The sequence below is a fragment of the Histoplasma capsulatum genome (assembly GCF_000150115.1).
Source record: "Histoplasma capsulatum G186AR genomic scaffold supercont2.4, whole genome shotgun sequence".
NCBI classification, from domain to species: Eukaryota; Fungi; Ascomycota; class Eurotiomycetes; order Onygenales; family Ajellomycetaceae; genus Histoplasma; species Histoplasma capsulatum.
Window position 1 is genome coordinate 1,094,654 of NW_025544804.1, and position 17,890 is coordinate 1,112,543.

Consider the following 17,890-nt stretch of genomic DNA (forward strand, 5'->3'; position numbering starts at 1 on the left):
GAGAAAGGTGAGGGAAAAACCGACCGTTTCCGGGAAGAAGCGGAACGCGTTCAAGGGAGAAGTAAATCCACACAAAACACGAATCAAACAAGATATTGTCGTTGGGATACATAGTGGTCACGGGGAAGAGGTTTTCAGGGCGGCAAAATATCGGCTCTCCTGGTAAAACAACGCGGGGACTTGAACAAGCTTGTCCTAAAACCGAGATTGGCCGGCGGAATGTAACATCAGATAAAATATCACGACGTCATCACTAGCGACATATCAACTTGCTTGTGGCTGGTTGTTTCCATGGTTTGAAAGAGAGTAAGGTTAAGTTTGCGGGTCCTGAACTAACCAACATGGGCAATGAGGGAAAGCATCATCATCTAGGAGGGAGGCTGGGAAGCAGTTATTTGAAAATCAAGAAAACAAACATGATGCACCACATTGCAGAGATAAAAACCCCAGCAGAAAGGGTGTCTATAACAATCGTGAAAAATCCAATTTCCAGCCTATGCAGGCGTCATGTTCGTTTCCTTAAATAACAACAAAAAATCCGTCACCCTTATCCTTCACCCGACTCCTTTCCACGATCGGATCACAACAGCTAATCCGAATCCTTTCAGGCGTCGCCGGACTGACCAAGGTCAACACTTCATCAACCCCCCATTGTTTTCTTGCCGCTTTCAGTGCATCCCGTATGGCGAAGAAGACAGCGCTGCCCATGAAAAGAGGCGGCTCGCCAACACCCCTTGATCGCTGGATCGTCCGTAGATTCTCCCATTGTACATCTTTAAGCAAGCTCACATTGAACACTTGCGGAATATCTCTGAAGCCAGGGATTTTATACGTGCCCGGCCCACGGGTGAAAATCTGGCCAGAAGCACGGTGCCAGAGGCTCTCTTCAGTCGTGAAGAGTCCTTGGCCCTGGATAAAAGCACCTTCGATCTGTCCGTAGTCGATGGAAGGGTTTATACTCTGTCCCACGTCCATTTTTATATCTGCACGGAGTGGTGTCCAATCGCCAGTTAACGTGTCGATCTGGACTTCGGCTGCGGTCACCCCTTGAGTGAAGTAGTAGAACATGAGGCCTTTGTTCTCACCCCATTTATAGCCTATATCGGGGGTCTTGTAGAAACCGTTCGCGGTGAGGTTAACCCGGTCGAGATACGCTGCTTTGACCAGTTGTTTCATCGATGCGTTCGGCAATTTCTCCCTGTATGGTTGGAGGCGCTGGTTGAGTTGTTCACAGGCATTGAAGACTGCATATCCATTGAGGTCAGAACTTGCAGAGGCCGCCGTGGGAGATGCATTGGCCACGGTGTTAGTAGCCGTTTCGGATATGAAGATGTCGGACTGAGGAACACCAAGTGCCTCCGCTGCGATCATGGTGATTTTAGTGTGCAGGCCTTGGCCCATTTCGATGCCGCCGTGAGCAACAAGGACGCTACCATCATTATACAAATGCACCAACGCACCAGCCTGGTTAAGGAATAACGCCGTGTAAGATATACCGAATTTTGTTGGAACAATAGCGAGGCCCTTTTTGGACCATTTGTGAGTCCGATTGTACTCTGTAACCGCTGCTCGACGGGAAGCATAATCGGATTCGTCCATTACCTGCTTGTACATGAGGGGCACATACCAATCGGCACCGAGTTCCTGATTGAAATGCGTCTTGTTATTTCGACTGTACATGTTGATCTCCTGAAGCTTTTCCACAGGGATGTTCAGATGATCTGCGATCTCTGACATGTAAGTCTCAGCGAAAAATAGGCCTTGTGGCCCACCAAATCCGCGGAATGCAGTATTGGACACCGTATTCGTACGGCAAACATGCCCACGAACATGAACGTTGGGGATGTTGTAGACACCATCAATGTGCGATAGACATCGATCAACCACAGCCGCAGAGAGGTCCTGGGTATGACCGGCGTTAGCATAAACATCAGCGTCCAGCGCCAATAGTTTCCCTTCTTTCGACACACCAACTTTCCAGTGGCAGAGAAATGGATGCCGTTGACCCGATGTAAGGATATCCTCATCACGATTCAGCATACAACGAACGGGGCGCCTAGACTTGGAGGCAGCCACCGCGCAGATACCAGCAAGCTGAACCGATCTAGTTTCTTTCCCTCCGAACCCACCCCCAAGCCGTTTGACTCTCGATACGATCTTGTTAGATGCAACTCCGGTGACCTGAGCCACATACTCTTGTCTATGAAAACTGTTACTTTAGATATTCAACCTTTTTATTTGACTGGAAGCGTAGATGAAAGCACAAAAAAAGGGGGGGAACTCACGTTTCATTAGGGTTCTGCGTGCTACTCCAAATCTCCATCTCCCCATCCTCTGGCTTGGGAATAGCAACACACGCTTGAGTTTCTAGATAGAAATGCTCCTGCCCACCCATTCTTGAGACGCCAGTGAAAACATGATCCGCTGTGGCAAATGCAGCCTCGACGTCACCACTTTTGATAAAAGGCTTATGATGGTCGTAAAAGGAGTTCGCTTCAATCGCTTGCTCGATGGTTAGGATAGCAGGTAACTCTTCATATTCAATCTTGACAGCCCGCGAACCCGCTTCAGCCAATCTTAAGGAAGTACCAAGAACCATCCCAATGGGCTGACCAGCCGTGAAAACTTCATTGACGGCAAAAAATACTTCATCAGCCCTCGGTTGGCCCCACCAATTTGCTTCTGGGCTCGGAAGACTGGTATGATCGACATAGTCGACCACACCTGGGATATCCAAAGCAGGGCGGAAATCGACACTTAGTATTTTCGCACGAGCCTTTGTGGACAGGACTAGGCACCCGTAGAGTTCATTGTGTTGAGGGGGAATGTCGTCCGTGTATTGCGCCTGGCCAGTAGTTTGCTTCAGCGCGGAGACATGGGGTACTTCCTTCCCCAGAATCCGCTTTTCATATGAGCGGGCAGCTGCATGATCCTTTCGGCCAGAAGAGATTTCTCTCTCGATTTCAGCGACCGCTTCTTCGTCGGCAGCTGTAGTGTTACACCGGAGACTGGAGAGTACATCATGGTAGAACCGGTAGAAGAACCCAAGGGCAAGAGTTTTCCTATACGTTGGCATCCCGCCTGGCACTGAAGATGGAAGGTCAAAATCCATTTCCAAAGAATTCATTACGCCCTCAAGTGTGGCTGGATCAGTCCAGTCCTTCCCTACAAGGAAGGTTTGTGCTGATTTCGCAGGGATGGTTGTAGGAGCCATGCCGCCGTATACCAGATTAGCACTGGTCACGACATTTGAATCTGAAAGTGAAACTCGAAGAGCGGCGTTGGCGATGGCTATGTCATCATCCTTTCTTTTTGACTGCTTGTATGCCCGGAGATATTCGCCAGATTCCTGGCTCACTGGGATTCGCAACGATGCGATGATAGCGTTGGCTGCCAAAGCTGTAGACCGGTATCCTTTAAAAAACTCTCCCATCGGAATCTCTGTATCTCCCTCTAGAGATTTTGCAACTAGGACCGTGTTAGTTGCAACAAAAACTGGATTTAGATCGGATATCGGCGACGCGGTAGCTATATTTCCTGCTGGGGACGCAACGTTACGAATCTGTCTTCCAGCAAAGTACCTGATCTGTTTCTTGATTGCAGCATACGGTTGGCCCTTAGTAGGCCCGTATATCTCAACTGCTTTATCGCAGATAGTCTCCAAATCCGTCAAGGTAACGTTCGCCCCTAATTCCAGGTAATCGTCCGTAAAGACGTACTGTTTTAACTCCGGAATATCGCCAACATATACTGAGTCGACATATTGCATAGCCTTGAACTTGACCTCAATCTGTGTCTCGGTGCTTCCCCCCACAATCTTGGCGGATGGACATGCGTCCTTGATCTCCAATAACTGCCGCACAGTGACAGGACGGTACCAGCGTTTTTTCTTATTTCCAAAGGCCAATGGCCTAAAATCATACTTCCGCAATGACGGAGGGAAAATCAATTCAGTGTCAGGGTTGTAGGAGATGAAATCCGGCGAATTGAAGGATTTTTCGGTTGTGGTGTTGTCACTATTGCTGGTGTCGCAATATGTAGATGCCTTATCCTTACAACAACCTCCCTGTTTCCTTTCCATGCAGCAACCCGGTCCCCCGTTGGCACTTGCTTTTCCACAAGAAAACGACTGGGCGGCGTCTAGGATGGAGCGGTAGCCGGTGCAGCGACAAAGGTTGCCATCGAATGTTTCTTCGATTGCAAGTTTTGACGGAGCAGGATTGTTCCGCAGCAGGGCATATAAACTCTAGCAATCCAGATATGAATTGATTCAGCCAGTGCGATAGATCAAAAAGCAGAGCGAAGTACAGTGCCATGCGAAGCTGGTTTTTTCCAACTAAAAATGGGCTACAGAAGAAGCTTACCATGACAATACCCGGCGTACAAAACCCACACTGGCTTCCGTTTCCCGCAGCCATTCTTTGCTGAACGGCATGCGGACTATTCGCATTTCCAATCCCCTCCACAGTGATGACATGTTTGCCGTCCACGCTGACAAGTGGTGCGAGACATGCGTTAACGGATGCATGGTATATTTGCTTCGTTGTAGGATTAAGGTGCGAGATAACCTGAAAAGCAAAAAAGCCATTAATATTGACCTATGCTCATACAAAAAGAGAAGAACACTGGCATCTACTGCACATACCACTGTGCAGGCTCCACAACCACCCTCGGCGCATCCCAGCTTGGTTCCTGTCAGTCCAACACCCCTCAAGTACTCCAACAGGGTGGCTTCAGGATCGGCATTTTCCAGCTCAACCCTTGTTCCGTTGAGGTAAAATCGGAGGGAACTGCAATAGTTCTCTGTTACTGATGCTAGCGAAGGGGTCTGCTTTAGGACCACGGAAGAGTCAGGACGCTGGAGGACAGATGGAGCCATGTTTTTTCTTTTCTCTTCTCGACTGAAGGGTCCCCCGTGAGGTAAATTTTATTGAATTCTGACAAAGAAGATTGTCCTATATAAAGTAAGACCGGCAGCGCGAATGTTTGTATGCACCGTGCTGTGGGATATGGACATCGGGACCCGTCATCAGCTACGTTAGAGCTTGATCAGCGGTAGGAAAGCGTTGCAAAAGCTATATAGAGCGAAGGGAACATCACAGATATCTAAGTTATATCAGAGCAATAGACAGGTAAGTAAGCCATGAACTGTGCTGGCAGCCGACAAGTGATACTAGTATATTGGGCATCATGATTGCCAGCGAGGTGGGCGGGGGAGCTGTCTTTATTTATTGGCCTGCGCTTAGCTTCCAGCCTGGCAACTTGGAAGGGCAGCTCCGGTGTGCAATACTATGCAACACATGCTGCTTGTTATAGAATGATACATGTCTTGTAGCGTACTCTTTTCCAATACAAAAGTGACATATCAAACTTACCTTTGTTTGTAATTTATAATATTTATTGAGTTGCATACTGATATGAAGCACATAACTGTATCAACTTGAGCTGGCGTTTCCCTCTTGGAAAGCTCTGTAGAGTACTCGTTCTTACTAGTTTGGAAGACAGATCGAGATCTTTTGAGGGGCAAACCCGCAAACTAGATCGCCACTGGCCGGTATCGATACTAGTATCCAGGATAATACTAGTTAGTAGTTAACTACTGCTAGTACTTAGATAACTATGCAATATTTACGTCACTAATGTTAGTTAGTTAACTAAAGACTATTTACATAACTATCCATAATTATTTTAACAAATATTTATGTGGAAATAAAGAAGTAAGTTGATGGGTACTAGTATTGTTATAGTAACTAGTATGTAGAAGTTCACTAAATTGTCAACCTCAACTGACCCAATTTTGGGCTTGGAAAGGTCAGATCGAGACTACACGTCGGCTGACTTTTCTATTGATTCTCCTAACCTCTGGCTTTTACCCCTGCACTCTAAATATGAGAATTTGTTGGGGATTTAGATTGGTTCGTCCCCTCTACTACCGGCATGGCGCTGGTGGTGATTGAGCTCTTTTGCCCCAGTGGCCTAGCAGCATTCAGTGCTGTATAATGGCGAGAGGCCTGCTGAATGTACAGAGAGTCAATTCTTTCTTCAGAATAATAATTAGATGATTGAAACGCTCAACAAAAATTAGAAGGAGATGATGATAAAAAAAATGCTCTAGACGGCGGGTATTATATACAACTAGTATCTATTCCGTGGTTCGGTAATGCCCCTATTATTATAAACTTAATCTCTGATTTTAAATGGCTGAAGGTACCAGGTAGTCAAAGGAAGTTGATTTGTATTCATTATTTCTGAATATATATATACCAAATATATGAATGTACAAGGTTGAATATGCGTTATTTTTTAATCGATGATCACTAAAAATACACTTTATTATGAAGTTTTCAAGTTGACGGCGAAATACACAAAACTGGGTTTGGTGCCAAACAAGAGCATAGTATAAAGAATTTAAGGCCAACTAGGGCTCAACTCAGCAGCTTGAATTCTATGAGTTCCGTATAAATCACACAAAGAGAAACGAAGAAGGAGAATCAGAAAGCCAAGCATATACATATACAAGATAAATACAGTTAAATGATATCAAACATACATGTAAGTAGTGGATTGTTCATAAATGTGTCGTACACGCCTATATTTCATTTCTTTCGGCTATGATCCTGCAAACCCCTTTTCTTCCTCCTCCCACTTTTTCCTCTCGATGACGCTTCTAGCCCTGCAACGGAAATTATATGAATTAGCGATACGAAAGAAACGGCTTAAAAGCATGAAAATAAAGAACAAAATCAGGGATAGAAAAAATGGGCGGTAATATAATACATACCGAAAAGCGCGGACAAACCGCCAAACCTCCGTGTCTACCAGGTTCCACGCCTCCGAGGCATCTTTAATCCTCTTATCCTCGTTCTTCGCGCTCTTCAGTACCTTCCTTGCTTTCTCAATCAAATCAAACTCCATCCTGATCTTCGCCTCGTCGCTGCCAGGGAAATCCTTCATGAGAGGCTTCTGCGCGTTGTCATTGCCATCTGATGATTCCCGCGGTATTCGGAAGCCAAAGTGCCAGTCTAGATCGTCAATGGTTTCAGATGGCAACTGGCTTTGCTCGGGGTTGGCGGGGAATGACTCCACGGTAAACCACAAGCTTCGGGACATTGCAAAACGCCCAGCAACGATGCTTTTAAATGGAACAGCACGGGTAAAACTGTCAATATTTTCACCAAGAAGTATTTTGGTAGCTTCTATAAGCCATCTGTCACGGTCAGTCTCGCGACGGATGTAACGGACAGTGATATTATCGGAGCCCCTCTGGAGACTTAGTAAGGTATAGGGATGAGGAAGGACACCCAGGGTATAAACCGCGGAGTTGTTAAGGTAGCCGCTAGGCTGCAATATTTTAAGCCTTTTTTTCGGAGTGCAAGGAGTGCACCCAAGATTATTGGGTGGACAAGTCGATTGGAGCATGGAAGGGGGACACTGAGCGAGCAAACCGGCCAGTTTGACAGCCGGGTTCACAAGGACCGTTGTCACTTCGGGAAACGGTTTCGTGACGGCGATCCCTGAGGCAAATGTATTTTGAAATGTGGTTTGTAGGTGTAAGTTGATGAGATCAACCAATGCAAGTTTGCCCTCAGACGGGTTCTCCTTGATTTTCTCCGCAATGGGTGAGTACTGTCTGGCAACCATGTCGGGATCGTAATAAGCTAGGCTGGTCGATTTTTCGACCCTGAAGAATTTATCCGGCACCACATCAATAATAGCCGTAGCATCCTTCAAATTGCTCCTTTGCAACGCAGCTTCAATGGCATCGTTCACGAGACCCCGTTCGCCTGAAAATAGGCACGTGCCCAAATTCTCTAACCGCGTAATGTGTTCCGGTGCGGATCCTCCTCGAAGAGAGGCCAATAATCTGTCCTCGTATTCGGCCATGGGAAAACACCTCCAATCCACAAGTAGGCCGCTGTCAATATTTCCCCAGGCGAGCCATTTCATAAAATCTGCTTCAAGTTCGGGACTCAGTTCTTTCGTTTTTACTGCTCGATATCTACGGTTGTTCGCCGCCTCCGACGGTCCCAGGACTATAGGACGAAACCCTTTCGCCCACCACGCACGACGCCAGGTCAAAAGCAACTGTCTATCTGCCTCAAATTCTCCTTTTTGTTTCTTGCTCATGGAATTGTAGTACGTGAATACGGGCCGCCTCAAGGCCAGGGGCGGGAGGACAGAGCGGTTTTCATCCAACGTGATGCTCGAGGAAAATGGATTCAGCCATTTCCAGTCACTGTACCACTTCGATTCCCCGCTGGTGCTATTTGTTTGCTCTGGAGGCTTGTGGGTAGGAGGACTGAAGGTCAAACGGAGATTATTGAGATCTGGTAGGCCTGGCAGCTTTGGAAGTTGTGGGAATTTCGCTAGATTCGGGAGGTTCGGTGAGAGGTTCTCGACATAGGAGCCGGCCTTGGCCTTTGCCTCACGCAGCTGAGTCGAGGGTGTGCTGGACAGGATTAAAAGAAAAATGGCAAAGAAGGCAACCACGCCAAAAAGCCTTGTTCCTTTATGAGAGAGCATCGTCAACGATACAGTTCGGAGGACGGTTGAGACGCCGATAGGCAGCCGGTTTGACGCAGCCCATCGATCGCGGAAAGGGAAGAAGCGCAGAACACGCGGCTTTCTCACGCTCTCACACCGTGCTTCTCCTTTCTGGTTTGCTTTTTGGTTCCATGGTAATTTTGGCGGTCCAGGAGAATTCCCATTCATTGCTTACTCTTTTTTGCAGACTAACTTAGTTAACTAGTTAACTAACTAGTTAGCCAACTACGGGAGGTTACATAATCGAGGGCAGAATTCTTGGCATAAACCTAAGTCCGTTTCATGGTCATTTTTAGCTACCAGGATGCTCTTTTTTAGCAACAGAGTCTACCCCTGCATCCATCTACATCCCAAAACTCCATTCGTATAGATATCATAGAGGTAGGAGAAGGTAAGGCGGACAAAGAGGGAGATAAGTTGTTATCACCGCCGTACGGGGCCCCCGTCCAATTCCGCCACAAAGACCCGATCCTGCTGCGTCGGCATTTCCACTATATTGCTCCCGTAATGATTCAGCTCCACAGGGCTCTGGTCAAAATGAAGCTCCGCTCGATCGTAATTATGCAATTCCACCGCCTGGTGAGCTTTATACATAAAATCCTTATCATCAACCGAAGGCTGGTTAACAGGAACCGTGTCTTCATCTTTCGATGATGCTGGTTTCTGTCGTAATCTTCGACGGGCAATGCAGAATCCCAGTAACCCGACGAGGGCCGCAATAGCTATTGCTCCAACGACTCCGCCAGCTATCCAAGCCTTGTTGCTGCTATGGTTGGGTGGAGGTTCTGGGAGTCCACTGCCGGAATTAGTCATGTGCGGTAGTGTGGTTGTTGAGGCTGGCGACGGGTCCGTTGTTGTGGATTGAGTAGCTTGAGCACCGTAACGGAACAAGAGAATGTCAGCGCACGATCCATTTAGAGACTGATGCTTTAAAGAGTGATATGACCTGGCGTCTACATACCGAATGCAGTAGTCTCAGGAAAATTCCTGTACACTGTCCATGGTGAGCTGTCCCCTAGCTCACCATACCTACAGACCAGCTGCGTTCCGAGCGGATTCTGCGATGGTGCACTTTCGTATATGAGAAGCGAAGCGCATATATTGTTCTTACTATTGCCACAAATACGGAGTTAGACAACGAAAAAAAAAAAATTCCCTGTTATACTATTTCTAGGGAGTGGTTGTCGTTTTAACATGGACATGTACAGTACATACCAATCCTTGGTCGTGTCATCAGCGAAGAGAAGGGTGTTGCCCGAACAACTTGTCGGGAGCAAACACGGAGTCGTCGCAGATTCCGGGCAGCAAGTGTAATGGCTACCGGACTTCGTGAAGGTGTCTCCAAAATCACAAACCACTCGGACTACCGCCGCATGTTAACTGCTTCCAATTCGAAAAGATGCCTCAATATCAAGGTTGAACAGGAGGTTTGGCTCAACATACTAGCAGACTTGCTCCCAGATTCGGTCGTGATTCGCCATCCTAAATCAGGTGAGGATAGAGGGCGTCTATCTTCCTTCTGAGCGTGGATCCGATTGCTGAAGAGTAGCAGGATCAACGTTGATGCAGTTTGAAACGGGATATTTGACAGTGTATTCATTTTATCGAATTATGGTGTGGACATGGGAATGTAAAATCCCCATGCGGAGTCGAAACAATAATAGGAAACATAATGGAGAGAAATAGAAGCCTTGTGAAAATCAAGCAAGCCTTTAAAAAAATAAAAATTGAAAGGGACCATTCTCGTTGGTCATCACTTGAGATCCGATCCTCTCAATACGAGGTGATAGAAGATTTCCGACATTATTTTCGGCTTGTGCTTGTCAGCGCTGCCCCTTTTCTTAAACACTTGTTAGCTTGAGTTTAGCGCTCAGTCTAGTGCTTCTCGTCCTCCACATTACTTCAGGAACCATCAATGCCCTTGAGAAATTTGAGTAATAAGCAGGATTGCGATGCTTCTGGTTTGAGCAAATGCTCATGGGTTGTCATTTTTCTCAAGGAAGCGTTGTTCGAAAACTTCCCAAAGTCGTGGTGGGCCTATCATCGGGATCGATAGCCCGACTCGGGAAACTCGGACGATCATACAATGTGAACAGCCGAGAAAATTTTTATGGGAAATCAACAGATGGAATGGAATTGAGCATTGAGGTCTGTTAATGTCATAGCATAGCATTTTTCCCAAAACATCCAAGCCAGTTGTTTTCACCATCTATTTATTCCATCTCCCGCCCAATCACCCGCAAAACCTCCCTCACTCCCCACTCCAACAACTCGGTCATATTAGCCCCTCCTTTCCCCGGCGCCACCAAAACCCCCGCATCCTCCTTGATATACTCACCTTCTCCTACGGCCTCCTTCAACTCATCCTCACCCCGCGGAACACCCGGGTCAGGAAGCAGGAGCCACTGGTGATCAGCGATATACCGTGGCCAAACGATATCATCCACGTACCCAGGCGGATCCGTCCAAAAATTCTGGTGTGGCATGGGCTCGTTGTCATCTTCAATATCTCCAATCCCATACATACTAGGCTCCGCAGATCTCTTTCCGTCATCATTAAATTTATCTTCATCCAACTTTGGCGTAGGCGCAGGGCCAATAGTCACATATCCCGTTCTGCCCTCCCTCCGCTTCTTCAGCACAGAGTAGGTAGCAGGCAGAAACAACGGCACTTGTATACTATCGTGCACTGCGCGGAGGGGGTGTTTTTCATCTCCGGGTGGCGCATAGAGGAGAAACCCTTCCAGAAACCCAAGTGATAAGGGCAGTGAATCGGGCTCCGATTTCGTAGAAAGTAGTATGGCTTCCATCGTCCGTGTAACACGATGGCGAATACGCCGAATCGTATCCTCATCAACGCCCGAACCTGTGACTTCATTGAGGTCCTCTTTACTCTTTAAGCGGGGTGGTAAAACGCCACGGGAGCGTACGTAGGAGAGTGCAGACACGAGTTGTCGGATGTCAAGTGCTTCGACGGTATCCCAGTCCTGTACTCGTTTCCCCGACGAGGTGGTTGTCACTGGAATTCTATGTGCGGAAACATAGAGTAAATTCAGCTATTGTCAGCCCATTGTATATGAAAAAGTGGATGTATTGTACCTCCATTCTGCCATATGAAAGGGTTAAAATTTACGTCCGGGGCCGGCTGGGATTGAGACATCAACACATACTGATCATCCGGTTTATAAAAGTCATCTTCATGAATGATAAACACCTTCACAGCTTCCCTGTTCCCAGCTCCACCCTTGCCAGCTCCGTCTGCCCTCTCTTTCTCAATTGCGCCCGAGTCTGCAATCCTAGCTCCATTGGATTCTGGGGTAAACACAGTCCGCAGGAGGCGGGCAAGGGTCGTTTTGCCGCTCGACGATGGTCCAGATATCCCTACCACGATTGTTTTTCGGCTCGCTGGTTGGGAATGCGCCGCATTATTTTCAGTGAGCCTTGAGGAGGACATGGCGTGTGTTTGATGTTTGTTGTTGGCGGGGCCTGCTGGCGGGGTAGCTTCGATACAAGGTTTCGGGGTAAAGCAATAGAACATGGGAATATATCAACAATGAGTCCGAGGACCATGATATATCCATTGTTCTTTCTAATTTGATATGTAGGTAGGGAGCAATAAGGACAGTATACACTGCGTTGTATTCCTGGTTAGATGTATGCGTTTCCATACGCTTTTAAAGCAAGCTTAACTGCCAAAGCTTCGCTGTATCTACGTCATGTAAAATAGGTATTTACATAGCAATCGCTACATACATAGTTTAAATCAATAGTACATGCACATACAACATGCAAATATATGCTAGTAAGTAGATATGGTACATGTCAGCTCCCCAAACATGTCTGTGGTCCGCCGTCGACTTCGTAGACACAATTCCGGTTCCTGTATCCCGCATATTAATACCCACATCCGTACCACCCGTCCGCCCAGAACAACCGGTACATGCGCCGTATTGGATCCCGACATAATTGAGAAAAAAGAAGGAAGGAAAGAAAGGGAATAACTGAGGCGACATACTGGGTCGAGCAAAAATTCCCAGTACCAAAGAAGCCCCTACTTGTACCTAATGGCGGTAAGTGAGTGCTCAAGGGGAGTGAATGAGAATTTTCGTCATGTAGACTTCTTTTCAGTTGTATCATTTGGACCATCATATGACGCGGGGAAGGCGCGGTTGGTATTAGTCGAAGAGCCGCCTTCGTTAAGTCTAAAATCCAGCTTGGGAGGCCGCAACACGCCGAGAGGGTGGTGTTCTCGTTCGGCGAGCTTCCATCACGATGCCATTGATAGTCTCCAAATTTCCGTTCGATTGTCTCGGTTTACGTTTCCGTCTGTTTGGACTAGACTCCGATGATGTTTCGATATCTGATTCTATCCAAGGGAACTCTCCGAGGAGTTTTCGTTTCTTATTAGGGGTCGCCACTAGGTCAAGAGACACTGGTGGTGCTGATGGCAGAGATAGCGGCGGCACAGAACGGACATCTTCATCCAGGTGATTGTCAGGAATTGGTAATCTGTGGCGATCGAAAAAGCCGACAGGCATTTTTAAGTATGCTGGTCTCTCAGAGGCATCGCTTTCGGGGATAGGGATTACCTCTTCGGTCTGGATGATGTCGCTCATCGTGCGGTCGTCTAACGGATCCTTCTCCGCGTGTCGCAATTCTGCATTCGACATTTGTTTCCTTCGCCTCAGCATCCTGTCTTCCAGTGTATCTTTAAGAACAAGGGTTTCTACGTAAACAGGTTTGTTCTGCGAGATACGGTGAGCTCGTTTGATTGCTTGGCTTTCAAAGTTGGGATCCCAAATCGGATTCACGATAAAAACTCGCGAGGCACACGCGATATGAAGACCATGAGCGGCTTGACGAAGGTCCATAAGTAAGACCCGAACAGTTTCCGTTTCGTTAAACAGCGAGAGATATTCCGACCGAGTCTTCGTTTTCAAAGTATTTGCATAAATTCGGAATTCAACACCAAGAAGCTCAAGCCCTTCTGCAATGTAGAAGCCCGTGTTATTTCCCTCGTAGAAAATAATGATTTTCTCTTTCTCCTGAAATTCAATCACCTTATCTAGTAAATATGTGAGTTTTGCTGAAGCAGTGGCAACAAGCTTAGTTTGATTTAAAGATGATTCAGATGGAAGGGTCCTGAAGCGCCCGAGAGAGTATGATTTCTTCGACGGCGAACTTTCGATTCCTTCAGGTTTTGGCTGGTGAACGAGGTTATCATTGGGCTTTTTATCCTGTGAGCTCCCTCGCCCACGCATTTGACTTCGCGTCCGGATTCCGGCACCAACGATACCTTCGGCTGGGTCAAAAGAACAAAGATTTGAAGTGACAAATTTTTGTGCTTGTCTGGCTTGGGAGATCCCAAGGAGCAAGGGTTGAGAATTTTCGTCGCAGGCATCGATTGCCCATGCACCTCGTGCGTGATCTGGAAAGTTGTCCAGGAAAACACCCAGCTCGGTAAATTTACTAAGAGCGTTCCAAGAACTGCAGTTTACTGCCCTTTGGGCGACGGTAATGGCCTCGCACAGCCTCCTTTTGTCAACAGGGTCAATCTTGTCGCAATTTTTTTCGAGATATTCCTGAGCTACATCTATTGACTTCTGTACCTCCATTTTTTCAAACCCAGCCCAGAAACCAGCATGTCGCAGATTGTTAATGAGGACACTTAAATGCTTGCGATTCTTCGGATGGAACATGTAATCTTCACCCGTCCGCTCAGAAGTGATAGCATTGACTGTAAGAGTGAATATGTAAAGGTTGAGAGACAATTTGTCGTAGAATGAAGGTTCCAAGTAGGCCACCTTGTTGTGCAGCTTAGGCAAGGTTAGATCTCTATTTACATCCTCCGCTCGATGCCGTACCACCAGGGATTGGAGTGTAGATCGGAGAGACGGCGAAGCTCTGCGATTCCCATCCAGGCCAACGGGTTTGATATATTTGGTCCAGCTGGCTGGGTCGTCTGCCCTTGAGTTTGACCAAGGCTTCAGGCCAAGGAAGTCAACAACGATGGATCGGAGTCTATCAATGTTTTTTAGCTCTTCCTCCAAAAAATTGGCAGACTTTTTTCGAGCTTGTAAAATGGAGAATGCATCTCTTTCTTGCTTGTCGGGTCCTCCCTCGGCAGTCTCCTGAGAGGCTAGCGCCACTTCAATGCCATATAGTCCACGCGAAGGGGTACCTGAGACAACCCAACGTCGCTCAATGTGAAGTTGACCAAGAGTATGAGCAGCCGTACTTCGCCCACCTTTAGCGGCGAAATTATGGCCTTCATCGACTATGACGCGAAGCCAGTGTAGCTTTTTTAGTGGAGATTCTTCCGTCGGTTCCATCGACAAACCCGAGGAACGCCGCCCACCAGCTTCCCACTCGAAACGTGGCTTTGAAAATAATAGAATATCATATTCGAGCAATTGCTCTGGTTGGGGAGTTGCACAACGACTGTCACGGAGAACAAGTACCTTCAGACCCTGAGTATGCTTGTCAATTTCACTTAACCAGTGGTCAACCAAATTTGACGGCACGATGATAAGGGTGCCGGAACATAGCTGCAATTTAGTAGCTGCCACTTTGGGTGTCGTTTCCCGGCTTCTATACCTCTGAGGTGGCCTAGATATCTCATAGCTTCCACGATTTGATTCACACGCCGATATGCAATTGTCAAAATACATCCCCGAAGCGTTTAATCTCTCAAAATACGACTTCCACGGGAGAGAGAAACGGCCTGCAGTTGCTGCAGCCATTTCAAGTAATGACCCTGTCTTGTTACGGACACGACGAAGACCTTCCGTATGGGAGGGTGGAATACGAGGGAAATGACCCCTAGTTGCAAGTATAACGGCCAAACATATCAGGGTTTTGCCGTAGCCCATAGTTTCCGCCAAGATGCCTGTGTTTCCTATGAGTACGTCCCTTACACATACACGCACGCACACAAGAAATAAAAGTAAAAAAATTCAACGACGCAAGAGTCTTACCGCCACAAGCCTCAGAGTACAGTCGTTTCTCACGAAAAATATAACCTTCTTCCTTATCGTAATAATACAGTTTTCCCGTCGGTCCATGGAGGGTTTGTAGACGAGGATCCAATGTCTGTGCAGGCTCCGACTCTCTCTGAATCATATAAGCTGCAGAACGGCGTTGGTAGGCATACAGAGGAGTTTTCAGACCAATAACGCCTATATTTTCATCAGGTCCTCCGACGTAGTCGTGCACTTTCCAAAGAACCTCGTCCATCGCAGCCCTGGCGTGGGGATCAGAAACCTTTTCAATATCAGGACTGGGCGAGTCAAGGGTATTAAAAATGTAGAATAAGGACTCATCCTCCACCGCTCCCACATCTGGCTGTGCATAGGGGTCGAAGTTGCCTTCCCATGCCTCTGTCGATGTGTCCAATTTTGACATCACTAGTTTAAGAAACCCCCTTAACGTGCCGTTTGATCGCTGGACATGTTTCCTCCCAACGTCATCAGGAAGAGCGTAGATGCGGACAGCGCTCCACCCAGGAAACTTGTCGTTTTGGCAGATAGACGTTCGAATCCAATTGTTTTGTTCTAGCCGCGAGAGCTCGGCTTTTGGGTAGGAAGATGTCGATTTCCGGACTAGAGCATTTGGATCCTGGCTACTGGCCAGGCCATCGCATCTTTGCAGAATCCCCACGGGAATAAAATGGCTCAATTCACTTAATAATATTTTCTTTTCAAGGATCAGATCGGGTGAAGGTGGGGACGATGCAACTGTTGATGCCACGGAGGGTGCAGAAGGGGACGTGGACTCCGACTGAGCAGATGAAGATGATGATGGAACGGCTTGCCCATCAGGTAAGATGTTTTCAATCGCAGCACGGAGCTGTTCTACAAGCGGAACATCCTTGTTCGTTGGATAAGACATCAGCGTGAGTTCAAAGCGCAGAAGAAGTGATCTCGTATGACGCATACCTGCTGCAAGCCATTCGTTGGCAACGCCGGGTCAATGTTAGAGATGCTCATTTCCAGTCAGGAGGAGCTATCCGACAGAGGAACTCCAGCAAGATGGGTTCATCAGCGGTTTCTAAAGGAGTGTCGAGAGGGGGAATTCGGGAGCCAATGCGACGGGAGGGTTGGAAGAGCTGAGAGGAAACCGGAACGCTCCACATGCTATATCCGTTTCCCCTTTAGATGCGCCCAACGGAGGGTGAATGTGTTGTTCTGTCACTTGTGAGGTGAGAACTTGTTGTCGAGCTTGCCCACAGCAAGGATGCCGCTGCGGGCTCCGGATTGGCGGGCGAACTCACCGTCTGGCGGCAGAACACAACGAAGCTAACGAGATGCTGGTGAAGTCAAAGAGAAAGAAAGGTAACTCACTCACCAACCTCGCTAGTGAAAACTGAATCTATAAACTTTCACGGTTGGATCAGGCCGCACACATACAAATAACACCAACCCCGCCTCTATGCTTTCAATAATGGCCACTTTTTCACGTTTCTCAGCCCGTACCCCTTGGCTGACGTTAAGTCTACTACTAACATCTTCATCTTCGTCCCCAGTGTTGCGCAGGCGAGAGCATATTATTAGTAGTGTGTGGACATGATAGAGTTGATCGCCCCGCCTTGGACCCAGCAACCCAGTTCAACCTAGACTTACCAACCATGGACAGCACACGAAAAGGACTTGGCCAGCAATAAATTTGGGATCAGCGTAGGGACCTGGTTTCCGAAGCTTGGTCTGATCGCATACTGGAGAGATGTCCACTCTGTATGCGGCTCTGGCAGGGTTAGTTAAGTGTTGGATATTATTTACTTCAAGCGCTCTTGTCTTGCGTTCCATAAAGTCGATTAGCACGGCTCAAAAAATCTTCACATTTGGAAAAAGTCTCGAAACTATCCACGGATGTGGAGCTTGCAAGAACTCTAAGCTATTTCTATTATAAATAACTAATGGTAATCAAGTAACGCTAATCATAACAGACGGCTCCCCCGTTCAGGTAAGGGCCAATAGAACGGGAAGAATAAGTAGGTAAAGCGGAACAGTAAATCTAATAGACTGGCCATCAAGGGTCATGATGCAAAAGGTAAAATGAGAAAAGCAATAGAAAGAAATATAGTAGAAGATTAAAACACACGGTACATCTGTGTGGCAGATCCTGAACCCATGCATATCAAGGTGATGTCTTTTTGCTGATAATGTCACTCTCGCAGACGATAAAAAGGGGAGTGACAGAAAACTAAGGAAGCATAGAAACACGGACGAAGAAAGGGCAAATGATACATGGCAAAAATTGAAAATGACGTCCATTTTGTATGCAAAAGCCAGGTCTGGTGATAATTTTTTTCGTTTTTTTGAGAGCACTTATAAAATGGAAGGAAAGC

The 17,890-nt window shown here is 47.2% G+C and overlaps 3 protein-coding genes across 3 annotated transcripts; all 3 read right to left on the reverse strand.

Moving 5' to 3' along the window:
* Positions 1-519: 519 nt before the first annotated feature.
* HCBG_03461 (xanthine dehydrogenase) lies at positions 520-5,109 on the reverse strand (the record flags this gene model as incomplete). Its single annotated transcript, XM_045430510.1, has 4 exons — positions 520-2,200; positions 2,286-4,246; positions 4,365-4,568; positions 4,646-5,109. The coding sequence occupies 4 exons, from the start codon at positions 4,877-4,879 to the stop codon at positions 520-522; spliced, it is 4,080 nt and encodes a 1,359-aa protein (XP_045288653.1).
* A 1,164-nt stretch (positions 5,110-6,273) lies between these two features.
* On the reverse strand, positions 6,274-8,712 carry HCBG_03462 (uncharacterized protein; the record flags this gene model as incomplete). The annotated part of the gene is made up of 2 exons (XM_045430511.1): positions 6,274-6,673; positions 6,782-8,712. The coding sequence occupies 2 exons, from the start codon at positions 8,710-8,712 to the stop codon at positions 6,610-6,612; spliced, it is 1,995 nt and encodes a 664-aa protein (XP_045288654.1).
* A 4,034-nt stretch (positions 8,713-12,746) lies between these two features.
* On the reverse strand, positions 12,747-16,818 carry HCBG_03463 (uncharacterized protein; the record flags this gene model as incomplete). Its single annotated transcript, XM_045430512.1, has 3 exons — positions 12,747-15,433; positions 15,522-16,413; positions 16,482-16,818. 3 exons carry the CDS (start codon positions 16,530-16,532, stop codon positions 12,747-12,749), a joined length of 3,630 nt encoding a protein of 1,209 aa, XP_045288655.1.
* Positions 16,819-17,890: the final 1,072 nt, after the last annotated feature.